Source organism: Delphinapterus leucas, chromosome 7 (genome assembly GCF_059928025.1).
Source record: "Delphinapterus leucas isolate spDelLeu-1000000601 "Yukka" chromosome 7, BTC_Dleu_Yukka2, whole genome shotgun sequence".
NCBI lineage: Eukaryota > Metazoa > Chordata > Mammalia > Artiodactyla > Monodontidae > Delphinapterus > Delphinapterus leucas.
Window position 1 is genome coordinate 10351048 of NC_143135.1, and position 16583 is coordinate 10367630.

A 16583-nucleotide genomic window follows, 5' to 3' on the forward strand; every position below is an offset into this window, starting at 1 on the left:
ACTTCTCCTTGCCATTCTCACCTCTCCTTCTTCTCTGCATCTGACCCACTTCCCTTTTGGACGGATACTCCTCTTCCCTTCTTTTTTTTTTTGAATTTTCCCATCCGCTTTTAGGTGCCTGGTATATAGGAGATGCCTGAGAAATGCATATTGAATGAATAACTGGCTGAATGAAACTTTCTCCTGGCCACGAAGCCAGGAGATCTGTCTCTGCTCAACAATTATTGAGCACCCACTGTGTGCCAGGCACTAGACCTGGGGAGACAAATATGACGGCAGTGTCACGGGCCTTGAGGGTCTCTGTCTAGTGGGAAGATTGACAAGCCGACTCAATCCAATTCAGTACGTTTCCTGCTGTGATGAAGGTATAGACAGCCGTGCGGCCCTCCAAGGGGCACCTGATTCTCTACAGGGGAGACCAAGGCTGGATCCCCAGAGAAGGTGGCTCTGAGCATCTGCTGGCAGGGAACAGATCATCAGGAGAGCGAGATCTCCTTTCCTTGCCCCAGATGCGTCCTTCTTACCAGACATGCGCCCTGAGGGCGGGGAGTGGGGGCCATGATTCCAGACCTCCCAGCTCTGCAGCCCTGGTGTGACTTCTTCCTTTCCCCTCCCTCTTGGCCTCACCCCTGCTGAAAAGAGCCCAAAGCAGAGAATGGATGGAAGCTGCAATGAGGCCCTAACCCTCATCATCCCAGAGACACGAACCATCTCCTGCTCAGTGCAGAAAGCCTGGGGTACGCAGGCCACAGAGCTGGAGGGAGGGTAGTGACACTGACGCAGGAGGTTGGGGGGATGAGATCTGGCTGGCGGCAGTGTCTGCTCCCCCTGGGAGATTACCCCCACCCCCACCCCGTCCTCATTTTCTCCCCTCTCCCTTTCTGTTTGCAAATGGGGCAGACTGGGCTGGGGTAGGAACTAGATTTAGCAGCAGCAAGCAGGTGCAAGGGAGAGGCTGGACTGTGGGGGGCTATGGGGAGACCCGTGAATGTGGGCCACATTCCCAGTGTGCTCCCAGTGTGCTCCTTGGAGACTGGCTCTCCATAACAGCTCTGCTCTTCTGAGGGCGACGTGGCTCCCCACCCCGAACTCAGCAATTGAGAGTGTGCGAGGGTGTGTGGGTCCTGGCAGGAGCTCGCCCTCCAGCCTGCACAGTCCCCAGCATTTCATACCCTCTCCGTGCCCTCAGCCATTGCCAGGTTTCCTGGCAGGACTTGGTGCCCATCTGTCCCCTCCCCAAGCCGCCCACCCACCTCTGGAGAGGGTCTGAGAGAGGGAGCCAGGAGCCAGGGGAAGGGGTAAGCCTGTGAATCCGGGCCAGCCCCTGTGGTTATCTCGGAGCTGCCGCGGGGCTCCCTGCCTGGACTAAATAATCAATAAATAAGAATAACTGAGGCCCAGACAGTGCTTACTATGTACTAAGCCCTGTTGTAAGTACTTTATAAAAATTAATTTACTGGAGACTCACAACAATGCTAGGAGGGAAGTACTAGGATTATCATCCTCGTGGTTTTTTTTTGCGGTACGCGGGCCTCTCACTGTTGTGGCCTCTCCCATCGCGGAGCACAGGCTCCGGACGCGCAGGCTCAGCGGCCATGGCTCACGGCATGTGGGATCTTCCCGGATGGGGGCACGAACCCGTGTCCCCTGCATCGGCAGGCGGACTCTCAACCACTGCGCCACCAGGGAAGCCCCTATCATCCTCGTTTTATAGTCAAGGGATCTGAGGCTCAGAGAGGTTAAGAATTGCCCAACATTATACAGCTAGCAAGAGGCACAGCTGGAGGCTGGGCCCCAGGAGTTGGCTACACACAAGTGGAGGATAGACCAAGTGTGGATTCAGAGTTCACAGCCTTGCAGGCAAATTCTAGCTGACACTGCTGGCCATCACCTCACCCTCTGAGCCCGAGCTTCTTCCTCTATGTAAGGGTTGTGGGAAGACCTCCCCCAGGGGGCTGCCGGGAAGATTAAAGGGTTGGGAAATAATGACTATAAAGCACTGGCCGGTGCCCAGAACATTATAAACACACTGGCTGTTGCCCTCCAGTTCTCTACAGCTCTATCCTCTGCCCTACAGGAGCTCACAGAGAGTGGGGAGAGGACTCCTGTCCAAGAAATATCAGGATTCAGGGAGCTGTGGAGCTGACATGATAGAGGCAGGCGAGGTGAAAGGAGCACGAAGCAGCCAGAGAGCCCCGGGGATGGTGGGGGGAGTCAAGTTCACTGTCTGGAGGTAGGGGATGGGGGACAAACCGTCAGACCCCTCCCGCAGACATACATACACACACACACACACACACACACACACACACACACGCATGCACGTGCGCACCTGAGCCTCTGAGAAACTGCATCCCCAGGGACACTCACCCACAGTGACCGGCTGACCAGTTGCAGGGATTTCAGAAGTGGACAGATTGAGCAGGCTCCGGGCACCTGTCAGAAAGCACTGTTCATTCACTCAGCACACGTGCCCGAGCACCTACTGTGGCCAGGCCTTGTGCTAGAAACTGGACAAGACAGACAAGTGGCCTGCAACTGGGGGTGTGTTCCCACCGGGGCCCATGGCTGAGTCTTTCCCACACCCCACCATAAGGAGGATCTCATGGATTAAATGCCAGGAAGGTTTTTTGGTTTAAATAAAGGGCTAATGAAAGAATTAGCCCTTCCTTCTGTATAATCTGCTATAGAACACAAGTATTTCCCTTTTCCATCTAGTATTGGATTTGGTCTTCATACCTGTCTCTGGAGGTTGGAATCTGACAGTCATAATCATTTGACTGGTAAGGGATGGGGCTTACACATCCCTTGGTGGATATTATCTGACTTCCCGGCTCCCCTGTGAAGTGCCTGGTACCAGCATCCACATATTCACAAGACGAAGCCTCCCAGCTGGTAATTGGCAGAGCTGGAATTCATAGCCTGGTGTCTGAACTCCATAGAGATGCTAACGCTGTGTTTGTTTAACGCTCTTGCTTTTTCACATTTTAACACCTCAGAAATCGGGGTGATGACGTCTATCGTTACAGCTGATGGCACGTCAAGAGTTTATTTTGGCAGTATTTTTGTCCTTTATGGTACATAAAATACTAACGGTGTGACTCATCATCAATGCCATCTTAGACTTCGTGAAACCCAATTCATAGAGCAGGTGGGAGGCTCTGCTGAAATATATACTGAGTGCCCGGCAATGCCTGGCACCTGGTTAGGGCTCCAGACACTGTGGCTAATATTATTAGTGTCTCCTAATGCTATTTTTATGATGATCACCAGCCCTGGGATGGCAAATTGGTTTTATCTCCTGAGCCGACTCCAGTCAAGAGGGAGCACTGCTTCGCGTATAATAATGCCTTAATAAAGATTGGATTCACAATTCTGGGACTGAGTCAAGGATCTGGGGAAAAGAATGCCCTGATTAGTCAGTAATGTTTGCCTGGGCATGGTAAGGGCAATGGTCCCTCTTATGCCAGTATTTGCCATTCCTGATCTAGCCCAAGCTGTATTCCTTGGGCTATAAGTTCTTAGGCTATGGATCCAGATGCAATTCCTAGTCCAAATCTGGGGGTGGGGGGAGTGGGGTGGGTGGGAGGAGGGATACCTGAGCAGAGGACCCTGGCTGCCTGTGATTGTCTGCAGAGGTTGGAGTTATTGAACCGCCAGAAGCACTCGGAGAGCGTGGGCTCCCCTCCCTCGCATGAGTAGTACATCTTGCCCGACAGGGAGTGTGGCAGCCCCTTGGGCACCCGGGCCAGAGTCCCACAGCCCAAGTCCCGGCAGAGCACCTTGGCCTCTGGTTCGTACCACGTACTGTCACACACTGTGTTCCAGACCCCTCGGAAGTACACCTCCACCTGGCCCTCGCAGGGGTCAGCGCCCCCGGTCAGGCGCCAGGACTGGTGCTCTGCAGGGGGTGGGGGGGGTCAGAGTCAGGTCAGGATCCTTTGGGCAGAAACCCTCACCAGCCCCGACCCACAAATGCAAACTCCCCAGAGCCAATCGGTCTCCAGATCTTGCGTACTCTCCCTCCTGCCTCTGCATCCCTCCTCTCATCTGCCCCACCTGCTCCAGCTGGCCCTGCTGCTGTCTACATCCTGGCTGCTCAAATGTGGTCCTTGGACCGGCAGCTTCCGTATCACCTGGGATCTTGTTAGAAATGCAGAATTTCAAGCCCTGCCTCAGACCTACTGAATCAGAATGTACATTGGACGAGACCTGCCTCCCTCCCCATTCTTGGGCACATTAAGAGAAGCGCTGGCTGGACCAGAACTTCCTGTCCTCATCTGAGCTCCAACAGCCTCCACAGGGCCTCCCAGCCTCCATCTCCTCTTGCTGTTCTGAACCAGGTGACCAACTCCCACTCAGAAAAAGCCTCACTTCTAATGTCACCTACTCCAGGATGTGGGCAGGCTTAGCCCTCCACCTCTGGATTGCCTGCTGTCTCTTAACTCCACCTGGCTTCCTTTCGTAAGGCATTTGCCACTCTCTCTCCTGGATTATGTTTGTCTGGGTCTCATCTTCCCTCCTGGGCTATGACCTCCCATGGGCAGGGACCATCTCTCCAGCACTAACTACAATCCTGGCGCCCAGCAGGCCTGCAGTAAGTGTTGGATAACCGTGGCTCAGCATCGCCCACTGACCTGAGCACACCACGCCGGCGTCCTCCTTGTGGCCACAGTAGCCGTTTCCCGGCAGCCCCAGGCAGTCCCACAGGTAGGTCTCCGACCCGGAACAGTTCACTTGGTCCCGGTGGATGCGTCCTTGGCCAGGGGCAAAGTGCAAGCCGGGCAGGGCCTGGACCGCCCAGCCGCAGCTCAGTTGCCGGCACACCACGTGGGCATCGTCCAGGTCCCACGTGTCGTCACACACCGAACCCCACTGTCCGTGCTCCAGCATCTCCACGCGGCCCTCGCACGGGCTGCCACCACCCACCAATTTCAAATCGAGGTTTTCTGGGGATAGGAGGAGAAGGGGTCTGTGGATGTGAGGAAGGGGAGAAAGGAAGGGAAGTCAGGGGGAGGGTTGTTGGGCAGGAGAGCTGTGCCTGGGGCTGTGGACCCAGTGAGAGAAAGAGGGGCGGGTAACCCAGTGGGCGAGACTGGGGAACACGGCCTGTCTGGGCTGGGGACCTGGGGTGGGGCGGAGGTGGGGAACTGGTCAAGACTGGGGACCCAGGGGCGGTGCTGGATACCTAGTGGGAGGGGCTGGGAGCCTTTTGGGAGGGGCTAGTAACCTGGTGGGCGGTGCTGAGGAATCGGCTCAGGGCTGCGGGCGGGGTAGGCTGAGCGGCAGACTAGTGGGTGGGGCAAGAGACCGGGTGGGCGGAGCCTGAAGAGCAGGTCTCGGGGCTGGGGAGCGGCAGCGCTAAGAGATCCTGGGAACCTGGCATATTTCTGTACCACGGGGTAGAGGCGGTGCAGCCCTCCGGTGAGGGAACCAATTGTATTCGCGTCGGTGGTGGGTCTGGGTAGAAGTCCGGAGGGCGAGGCTTGGGTCCAGTGGCCAGGGCTGGGGACAGGATGCGGGGCAGTGGCCGAAGGACTGGGAGGTAGGACAGGGAGGAGGCCGGCGGCGGGATCGGGTTGGTCCGCTCGTACCTGCACAGGTGACCTGGACCGGCCTCTCGTCGCTGCTGCACGCGTGCTCCACCACCTTGCAGAGCTGCCATTCGGGGCCGCTGCACTGGACGGTGGGCGCTAGGGCCCACGTGGTATTCGGGGCCCAGCTGGCGTTTCCCGCGGCTGCACCAGTCGGCAGCGCCGGGGTCGGCGGGACGGGCTGTTCCAGCGGCTCCGCCCGGCCGCAGCCCAGCGAGCGGCACACAGCCTCGGAGGCGCGGAGGTCCCAGAGTGCCCCGCACGCGGGCTCCCAGGACTGCCGGAACCAGACCTCCGCCGTCCCGTTGCAGCGGCTGCTCCCATTCATCAGGCGGACCTGGAGTCGCTCCCCTGGAAGGGCCAGACCCTAGCTGAGCCTCGGCTGATTCGGATTCTGCCGACCTCAGGGATGGAGGTGGAGGCGGACAGCTGCCAAGGGTCCCACCACTGATCTGCTGCGTGACCTTGGACCATACCCTACCCGCTCTGAGCCTCAGCCTTCCAGTCTGCAAAATGGGGCTGGGCTGCCTCATCGCCTGACCCTTTGGTCCTCCTTAGAGACGGGAGAAGGTAGGGCCGAAGGTGACTGGAGGTTAGGATGGGTTAGCCCTGGGGTGTCCAGTCCCCACAGACCCTCCTTTCTTGCCTCTGTCTCCAGAGTCACCCTTGTGTGAAAGGAGGGCAGGGTTCTGGGTTGAGAGGCCCTCTCCCCCGCTACTGTGGGTGCCATGCTGCCCCTCCCAGGCCCCTCTGCTATTCTGAGGGTACAACCATGGAGGCTGCCATTGTGACACCGGAACGTTGGAGGATGGACATGGGGTTGGTGATGGGGTTGAAGGTGGGCGGCCTCAGTGGATGGTGGTCCCCCCTTCCCCAGAGCCCCTCCTGGGGGAATCACCTCCTGTTTTTGCCCAGGGTTGCACACAACTTTGCACAGAGTAGGTCCTTAAATATCTGTTGAGTTAATTGAGGACCCATCTGATGGAACCCCACCACTCCTGCCAAGTGTCCTTTAGCTTGTTCTCAACAAATCCCCTTTAAATGCCCGCTGAATACCTTGCCCACATGTGCATGACCTTTCATCAGTGGTCTCCCAAAGATGGTAGCTCTAAGATCTCAAAGTGAATCTAGTGGTGGAGTTTCAGGCATTGGGTCAGGAAGGAGAAGTGTTGTCTGAAGTCAGGGAGCCTCCCTGGTACCATAAAAACCCATTTCCCTTTCCCATCACCCCCACAGACCACCTACTTGGTCTCAGAAAGCTGACTGTGAGCCCCGCAAGATTGTTTCCTCACCTGGCTCCAAGAGCTGGCTCTCTTCACTGGTGGTGTTGGGCTGGCCAGATGGGGCTGGGCTTGGGTGACCTGAAATTAACCAGCAACAGCCATGAGTGAGCTCAGGCCTTGAAGGGTAGGGGGCACTTTCTGGATCCTTCTGTGGCTACATGGGGCCTCTGGCAGGACAGGGTCCTCGACCTTGGGTGCACTTACCTCCTTCCGGGGTAGGGAAATTCTTAAGCTTTGGAGTTGCAGCATCCTGCACTTCATCTACTAATTGTGCACGCACCCTCAGAAATCAGAGGAGAACAGAGAGGAACAGCTGTGGCTTTGGGGCGAGACCCATTTAGTGGCTGAGTGACCATGGAGGGGTTACTAACTGCTCTCGGCCAGAGTCCCAATTTGTTGGCAATAACACTTACAAAAGTTTAGTGAGTCTAAAAGGAGGCAATACCTGTAAAACACTTCACATACAGAAGAAGTTAAAAAAATGGGAGTTATTATCAGGAAAAACATTTTCAGTTTGGAAAATTTGTCTGAGAAATTCATACCAGACTTTAGGGTAATTGGAGCATCCTGAGCTGGGAACCATTGGACTATGAAGTACTTTCAGACACTAAGAAGCTAACATTTGCTGAGGACCGATTATACGCCAGGTCTTTGCATATGTTATTCCATTTTCCTTCAACAACACAGTGAGGTAGGTATTAGCATCCACTTTTTAGAAATTAGGAAAGGGAGGCCCAGAGAATAGAAATCAATTGACTGTGCCGGATTGTGTCCATTTGTCCCTCCAGAGCCTCTGTCCACTTTGCCCTGGGAGGCTGACCTGTTTCGACTAAATCAGCATCTTCCAGGGCACTTGGGCTCAGCCAATAGGGAGTCCCAGCAGAGAGAGGAGGGGAGGAAGAGAGTGAAGTCGTGGTGTTTATCCTCCTGGTTCCCTCCCGGTGGGATCCCTTGGGCAGGTTGTGTCCCTCATCTGAAGGTCATTGGTCCTCTCCACGGGGTCACTTCTCCTTGACTTTCTCCTTCCGGGTATCAATGACCACTCTGTGGTCTTGTCTGCTCAGGGTGATGGCAACTCAGCTGCTCCGAGCTCCTGGTTACTGCATTAGCCTTTCTAAATAGTCCTTTTCTAACTGAGACCCCTTCAAACTCCTATTTTGAGCGTGCCACCTGTTTCCTGTTGGGATCCTGGCTGATACATGGCCTGAAGCCACCCAGCTAGCAAGTGCCCAGCTAGCAAGCCAGGATTTGAACTGTCTCCGAGGAATTGGATCCATGCCGGGCAGGCATATTTCGGTTGCCAGAAACATAAAAGGAGGGATGTGGCTAGGACCGTAGTGCTCATAAAGGAGCTCCTCTACACTTCTGGGTTCTCCTGCCCTTAGGTTGGAGCCATTGACGTCTAGGCAGAAGGATGTGTACCCACTGCTGGACCAAGGTAGGTAAGAGGCAGTGAGCCTCTGTTGTGGCCAAATTAGAGGCCCTGGGTTCCCGATGCAAAGACAAGGTGGAGGGGGACATTGACCCACCTTGAGTTTTGTGCAAGAAGTGAGCCTTTCTAGTGTTAAGCCTTGAAGATTTTGAGATGCACTTATTATCACAGCCTAGCCTGACCTGGCCTGACTGCTGCAGGGGCTGAAGATTCAGGCGTGACTTAATCCCAGCCTCACCTGAGAATATTCCACGGACTCACACCTAGATGAGCATACACACACACACACACACACACACACACACACACACACACACCTGCAGACACAGCTCTCCTACAAGCATCTAACTGGGCTACTCCATCACTCAGACAGAAGTAATCAAGCCTTTAATTGCCTGTCCTCACCAACTCCCTGGTTGGCTGCCCAGCCTGACCCCCTGAATGGGAAATGACTCAGAATTCAGAGCACAAACTCTGCAGCTAATGTCATAGAGGATTCAAATGCTCCCAAGTCAGGATTTCAGAATCCCGGTTCCCCCAGCGATGGTCCCGGTGCTGCTGTGCAGTTGTTATTATTTCTGCATGTGCTGGGGTGGGGACGGGAATGGAGGGACTGGGATGCTGGCTGTGGTGCGTGCGTGTGTGATTGTGGTGTGTGTGTGTGTGTATGTGGTTGTGACAATGTGTGTATGTGTATGTCTCTGTGTGTATATGTGAGTGTGTGTGTTGTTGTGACTGCCTGTGTGTCTACATGCCTCTGTATACCTATCTCTGGTCTGAGAAACTATTTCTCATGCATAAAGGCACACATGTTTTCTGCTAGATCAGAAAACCCTGGAGGGCAGGGCCAAAGGCTGGGTCAGCCCCATACCCCCAGAGTGCCCAGCACAGTGTTTGCTGATTGACTGAATGAATGAAAGAGTGAGCAGGGGCCGCCAGCTCCAAGGACAGCCATTGCCGAGGCAGTTCATTGATACCAGATATACTCAAGGGTTTGTTTCCTGTGTCACAGGCGTTTTCCTGTCCCCTATCCCAACAAGGGAGACTGGCTTTTGTGTTTTGACTTCTGTGCACAGAAACAGAAGTTACCTCTCAGCCTCCTTCCATCCGGGCCTCGGTTCACAGAGAACCCGGCGCAGGATCTGCGCTTCCCAGACCTTGTTACTGCCTTTGCCTGGCCCTGTGCTTCAGACTTTTCTATAAATTTAATTCTCGTTTTTGCCACAACAAAGTTATTTGAAAAGGAGCCTTTACCCTATCCTGTGAATTTGCTTTACAACGCAAAGATGCCCAAACGTAAAAGTATACATTGCAGTTTTTTGAACAGCAAACGATTGGAAAGGGTGAATGCTCATCTGCTGGGAAAGTTGCAGAATAAATATGGTCCATTTACAGCACGGCATCTTATGCAACCTTTATAAAGAATGAAATAGGCTTATACCAGTTGGAGGGATTTCCATGCTCTGTTGAGTAAGGAAGCAAGATACAAAGAAGAAAAAATAATATGATACAACTTTTGTAAAACAATGGCCAAAAAAAACACACTTATGAACTGGTATCACTATGTGAACATGGAGGAAAGTATGGAAGAACACAGACCAAGTTATGAAAATGCGTAAATTAGAAAGGCGGGTGGGAATTCCCTGGCGGTCCAGTGGTTAGGACTTTGTGCTTTCAGTGCCAAGGGGGCGGGTTCAATCCCTGGTCGGGGAACAAATATCCTGCAAGCCAAAAAAAGGCAACACCCCCCAAAAACGGAGGGCTTCAAGGGAAGGACAGAGCAGGGCCAGCTTCGTGGCCGTGTGACCTGCACTTAAGTGTCCTGGACTTGGTTTAATGCTCTGCCGTCCCCATCTTGAAATTCTTAATAATTTTGGAACAAAGGGTCCTGCATTTTCATACTGCACTGGGCCCTGCAAATTATGTTGCTGGTCCTGGGGGTGAGTCATGCCACTGGGAGAAGAGAGGCGGGAGAGAGAGAAGAAACAAGTGGTGAAAGAGAGAGATGAAAGGCTGTACTAAGAAAAATCACATATATAGATGATTCTACATAATTTTATATAGATTCCATCTATATAAGATTAGGTACAGAGGTAGATATGCAGAAAAACTAGAAAAGATAACAAGATAAATGGGCTTTTTGTATTGCTTGCCTAAAATAGAAGGGAATTGTAAAAATCAGTATACTAGAAATAAAGCCAAGTTAGAAATATTGAAAGACATGTCATCATCAAATAGAGACTCTTTGAGGAGATCAGATGATCTCTGAGGATGACAGAGCATTGAAAATAAAATAATTAAATACCTTTTTTACCACTTTGTTCAGTGTTATTTAATGCTCAGTTCATTTACCACTTGAAATTCTCCTGTGTGCCCAGAAAACCGTCTTGGGTTGAGCCTCAGGTTCTGGAAAGTTATGGACCAAGAGGGATAAGGGAGGGAGGGGAGGTTGCTGACTGGGAGGCGAAAGAAGTTGGGAGAGCTACCCAGCATCCCCAAGGAAGGTGGCAGCTTTTTTAGGCTGGTCCCAAGCAGAGTGGGGCAGGATGTTGGCTAGGGCAGCAAGAGGAAGATGCCAGTGGAGGATAAAGTGAAGGAGACCAGAGCATGGGGAAAATGAAAGCACTACAGAGCCACCTTGCCAGGAACTGGAGAAAATGGGCCACTCGTCCCCTTCCTGGGTCGCCCAGGCCCATGGGATTTCCCCGTAGCTTTTGGAAGGTGAGAGACACAGGGAGGGAGGAGGCACAGACACTGAAGGAAAGGGGGTTGTTCTCCCAGCCAAGGCCCCAGCTGGCCAGCCCAGTGTCAGAGCAAGGCTGGCACGGAGAGTTTCAGGTCCCTGTAGGGGCTGTTGAATGCCGGCCTGGCCACACACGCATATGGGGGTGAGATAAACATCAACTACTGCTGAGGGCACCCTCGGCCCTGGCTCCATCAGATGTGCCGAGGAACACGTAGGCGCATAGTAAATGCTCACCCAGTGGACGATGGATGCAGAGATGCTGTATAGAGGGGAAGGCACTGTGGAGCAGGGCTACAGAACTATGGGGGGAGGAACCCACAGAAAGAACCAGTGAGGGGAGCGTGGCAGGCAGCATTGGCCAGAAGCTCACCTTTCTCTCCTTAATATCAGTGCAAAGTGTTTGTGAGCACATGTGTCAACAGCCTTAAAAACAAAAAGGAGGGCTTCCCTGGTGGCGCAGTGGTTGAGAGTCCGCCTGCCGATGCAGGGAACACGGGTTCGTGCCCCGGTCCGGGAAGATCCCACATGCCGTGGAACGGCTGGGCCCGTGAGCCATGGCTGCTGAGCCTGCGCGTCCGGAGCCTGTGCTCCACAACGGGAGAGGCCACAACAGTGAGAGGCCCGCGTACCGCAAAAAAAAAAAAAAAAGGAACAAACCAGCCCCTTTTGATCCGGTAATCCCACTTCTGGGAACCTATCCTAAAGAAACGATCCAGAATACCACACTACACAGCGGTTAGTGTCCACGCATCAGAATTGGAAAGTTCTCGATTCTTCTTGCTAGCTGAACCCCTTTCTAACTGTGTGACTCAGGCAAATCATTGAACTCTCTGAGCTTCGGTGGCCCTCCTGTAAAACGGGAGCAATAAGCACCCACGTTGCGGGCTTGCCATGAGGATTAAGAGAGATGGTGTAGCCGGGGCGCCCTGAGTGGCTGCCTTGTTAGACAAAAAGCCTGCGGCCACGTGGCTTCTAATAGTTAAAAAACAAAAACAGAACTGGAGACAAGGAGACAACTGAATTGTCTAAAAGGGATCGAAGGATTGGTTAGGAAAACACAGCATGTTAAAAATATTTGCAAAAAACAAAATTTACCAAGAGTTTTTAAGGATGTGAGGGGAAGACCATGTTGCAAGGTTCAGTGATGGAAACAGGATACACAGTTCTCTCTCCCCAGGGCTCCCGCCCCAGCCTTGGCTTTAAGCTTCTGAAGGTCTTCCAGGACCCAGAGGGACCCAGGTTCAATGCCTCGTCCTAGCTTCTCATTGTACCCTGGACTTTTCCTCTGTGACCCCAGCCACAGGTGATTACGTATTTTATTTATGAGCAGTTTGGTGGCTGTCAGTCCCACTGAATTCTGAATACACACAGTCCCATGTGTATCCCAAGGCCCACAGACTCCCAGTGCAGTGGTCTCCCAAGTTGGCCCGGCCGCTGCTCCAGGGCACTGCCGGGGCGGGGGTGGGGTGTGCCCCTCTCCAGGATTGGGACCAGGCCCCAGGGACTGCAGTGCCCACAAGTTTTGGGAGTGGCATGGGACTGTTGGCTGGGAGACCACCACGAATTGTATTCATGCAGACCAGCCTTTCGTGTCCTGAGCAAGGGTGACGAAGGCTAGTTGAACCCAGGAGGACCTGCCTCCCAGGCTCTAGCTTGGGGCCCAGATATTCAAAGAAGGCAGCTGTCCAGAAACATCCACTGGCCCCTAGTCCTGATATTCACTGGGTGGGCACTGGGCTGCCATTCCCAGTTTGCAGATGGACATTTGGGAGACAACCAGATGGGTAACTAGTGTTCTATTTCCATCCCACACCTGTGGGAGCCGTTACCCATCTCAGGCATCTTGAGTCCGAAATGTAGAGAGATAAGGGAAGGACTTTGTGATTCTTCCCATTGCTCTGATGGGGAAAGGGGAGGCCCCAAGACATGCCAGGTACCCACCACAACTTCCTGGCACAGCTCAGCGATATAGCTGACATGTATTCAGTACTTTCACATACCAGGCCTTTTTAAAATATTTTAGATGACTTAACCAGTTTAATTCTCACAGCAAGTCCACAAAGTAGGGAAACCAAGGTGCAAAAAAGCTTAGCAGCAATTTGCTCAAGATGACACAGCAAGAAAATGGCAAAGCTAGGATTCGAACCCAGGCTGCACGGTTCAAGAGCCCACGCTCTTAACCACTGTGCTCCACTGGGTTGGAATCCCACCTCCTGGTTTCCGGTTCAGCGACTGACCACGCCAAAGGCGAGGGGCAGGGAGCTCTGACAGCCCGGATGGTCTTCCAAACTCCTTCCAGCTCTACCACACTCAGCCAGCCCTGAACTTAGATAGCCCACCTCCAAGGGTGATACAACTCAGTACTCAGTCAAGCCCCAGGGACCAATTCCCAAAAGGGCCCTGATTCTAAAGATGTGCGGCCATGAGGAAGCTGTCCTTCCCTAGGTCAGGAGCCCCTGAGATGCTATTCTGCCCGCCATTCCCCAACAAGGACAAGATGAGGTCTGGCAGCCCAGCCATGAGCTGTTCCACCACTTCCCCACCGACTATCCCACACAGGCTGGCTCCGGCACTCCCTGAACCCGCTTGTTTCAATTCTGAGGCCAGAGGAGAAACTGGTTACTTGGAAGAGTCAAGGACTAATAGCCCCAGGGAGTTTAGGGGGAGGAGCCCCGAGTGGGAGGGTGCTGGGACTACAGTGAATGTTTTTCTTTGAAAGACTCTCTTGAGGTTGTTGATGGAGAGCAATTTTTTTTTATGTTTAATACTAGTTTTATTTACTAATAGCTAGTGATCTTTAGTGGAACAGTAAACCTCTGAAATGCTTTTTTTAAAATTTTTATTTTATATTGGAATATAGTTGATTAACAATGTTGTGTTAGTTTCAGGTGTACAGCCAAGTGATTCAGTTATACGTACACATATATCTATTCCTTTTCAAATTCTTTTCCCGTTTAGGTTATTACAGAGTATTGAACAGAGTTCCCTGTGCTGTACAGTAGGTCCTTGTTGGTTATCTATTTTAAATATAGCAGTGTGTACAAGCAGTCCCAAACTTGATGGAGAGCAATTGTTAAAACAACTGGAAAGAAGAGACAAACAGTCTATAGTTCCATTAAAATTGGAAAGAAGCAGTGCGCTGGCTCGCAAAAGTAACTTATGACTTGATTCAGAGGGAATAGCTGTGTCCTGTCTTTGAAGGGACTTGGAGAGGTTAGGTTGAGTTTATTTTGTCGCAGAGACTGAAGCTGTCTTGGGGGCTTGGGTGGGACAGTGTGGTCCTCGCTTCCAGAGGTGACCGGCATCAATGTCTATGTGATTAGACCAGGCTGTACCCACTGGGGACTTTCGAGACCCAGGAAGGTTGGGCTGACTTCTCCCCCACTGGGAACCCAAGAGAAAGTCAGCAACTTGGCGTCTTAGGCTTACTTAACTTATTTTACAGGATTTTTGTTTGTTTGTTTTCATTCTCTCTCATCATACCTAGGAAGGGCTTAGGGACACAAGGAAAACTCAATGCACAGGCTATGGACTGAATGTGTATGTCTTCCTAAAACTTCATATTTTATTCATATATGAATATATTCATATATATTCATATATGAATAAATTCATATTCGAAGCCCTAATCCTCACTGTGATGGCGTTAGGAAGTGGGGGCTTTGAGAGATAATTTGGGATAGATGAGGTTATGAAGGTGGAGCCCTCATGATGGAAAAAAAAAAAAAGCAAGAGACATAAGATCCCTCTGTTGTGTGAGGATACAGCAAGAAGGCGGCCGTCTGCAGACCAGGAAGAGAGCCCTTACCAGACACAGAATCTGCTGGCACCTTGATCTTGGGCTTCTTAGCCTCCAGAAACGTGAGAAACAAATGTTTGTTGTTTAAACACCACCCAGTCTATGGCATTTTGCTACAGCAGCCCAAGCTAAAGCAGCACGTGACTGACAGAGAAAAGTGATGACAAAAGCTTCAAGAGTCCCAGCCCCAAAGGTCCTCAGTCACACAGGTCAGAGAAATCCAGACTTTTTAGTTTGTATTTGTCACCATGTTATATAACAGAGGATGCTCACCTGCATGACATCCTCCCTACATGCCAGATTGAATTCCCCTCCTTTCCATCACCAAACCCAGGGGAGGTAAAAGACAACAGTTCGTAATCTGCAGTGAGAGGAAACTCAAAGATGAAATCAAGGTACACCACCGGCTTTGGGGTATGATCTGTTTCTGGAATTCCCCTTCCTACTCTCATGCTCAGGAAAGTGAGGGCGTGTGAGCCACGTTTTCCGGAAAGCTGAGAAAAGAGTCTATTGCTGTTCTGCATTCAATTCCATTAGCACTTGCTGAACTTGTACCACGTGCTGGGGCCTGGAGTACATATTAGGGAAGTAAGCGTAAATGAGATGATCCCGGGAGTAGGAGAGTCCACAGCCTTCCCAGCACCAATGCATCAGCTTCACAGTTGCCACTCTTGGGAAATTTTTTTTTTTCAAGTTTTTTTTATTGTCTTCTCAGTTACTAATAAAAGAACAGACATTTAACCAAAGAAGACATACGCCTGGCAAATGAACACAAAAATGTTCAACATCATGAATCATTAGGGAAATGCAATCAAACCATAGTGAGATACATCTCCACACTTTTTTTTTTTTTTTTTTTTTTTGCAGTACGCGGGCCTCTCACTGTTGTGGCCTCTCCCGTCGTGGAGTACAGGCTCTGGACGCGCAGGCTCAGCGGCCATGGCTCACGGGCCCAGCCGCTCCACGGCATGTGGGATTCTCCCGGACCGGGGCACGAACCCGTGTCCCCTGCATCGGCAGACGGACTCTCAGCCACTGCACCGCCAGGGAAGCCCCATCTCCACACTTTTAAAACAGGTAATATTCAAAGTACTGATCATACCAACCAAGAACCGGTGAGGAATACAGGGGAACTGGACTGCTCCCATACTTTTGATGGGAATACAAATGGGTACAGTCATTCATTTAGAACAAGAAACCATATGTTCGTATAAAGAATTTTATGTACACGTTCATAGTAAACTTATCTGTGATAGCCAAACTGGAAACAAACAGGAAATTCGTTTTTCATGATTTAGAACAGAGACTTTGGGGACAGACAGAATAGTGATCCGAACCCATCTCTGTCGATCACTAGCTGTGTGACCTTGGGAAAGTCACTGAGCCCTGCTAGACTTCAGTTTCAACCTGGCACTGGGCATAATACATAAGCCACATTGGATCGCTTTGAGGGGGTGCATGGATAACATATGTAACATGCTTAGGACGTGGTACATGGCCGCTGCCATTATGTCCCTCCACCCTGCTCCCTCCTGTTCAATCCCCAATGGACATAGGAGGGCAACTCTATCTATCTATTCATTCATCCCAGGCATAAAGATGGCTCTGAGGGTGCCTCAGTTTTCTCTGCAAAGGGACAATTCCAGTTCCCCCAAAGCTGCCTTCTTTCCTCTTGCCTCCCTGTCTTTCTTAGGAAGCTTAGCAGAGCTGCCTCACAGTCACAACTCAC

General features: G+C 51.9%; 1 protein-coding gene across 14 annotated transcripts in view; it reads right to left on the bottom strand.

Annotated features, from left to right (window-relative positions):
- The window catches only part of CD6 (CD6 molecule), a 51366-nt gene that overhangs the window by 16169 nt on the left and 18614 nt on the right, over positions 1 to 16583 (bottom strand). For 11 of the 14 annotated variants that reach the window (XR_016393781.1, XM_089914742.1, XM_089914743.1 and 8 more), the window contains exons 2-6: positions 6887 to 6955; positions 5595 to 5945; positions 4638 to 4949; positions 3599 to 3901; positions 2371 to 2436 (exon numbers count right to left, since the gene is read on the bottom strand). Coding sequence is in view for 13 of the 14 variants with exons in the window: in XM_089914742.1 (XP_089770868.1) it covers positions 2371 to 2436; positions 3599 to 3901; positions 4638 to 4949; positions 5595 to 5945; positions 6887 to 6955 (1101 nt within the window). In the remaining variant the exon portion in view is untranslated. The remainder of the gene's footprint in view (positions 1 to 2370; positions 2437 to 3598; positions 3902 to 4637; positions 4950 to 5594; positions 5946 to 6886; positions 6956 to 16583) is intronic. The other 3 variants (XM_089914747.1, XM_089914748.1, XM_089914745.1) reach the window with 1 other exon arrangement.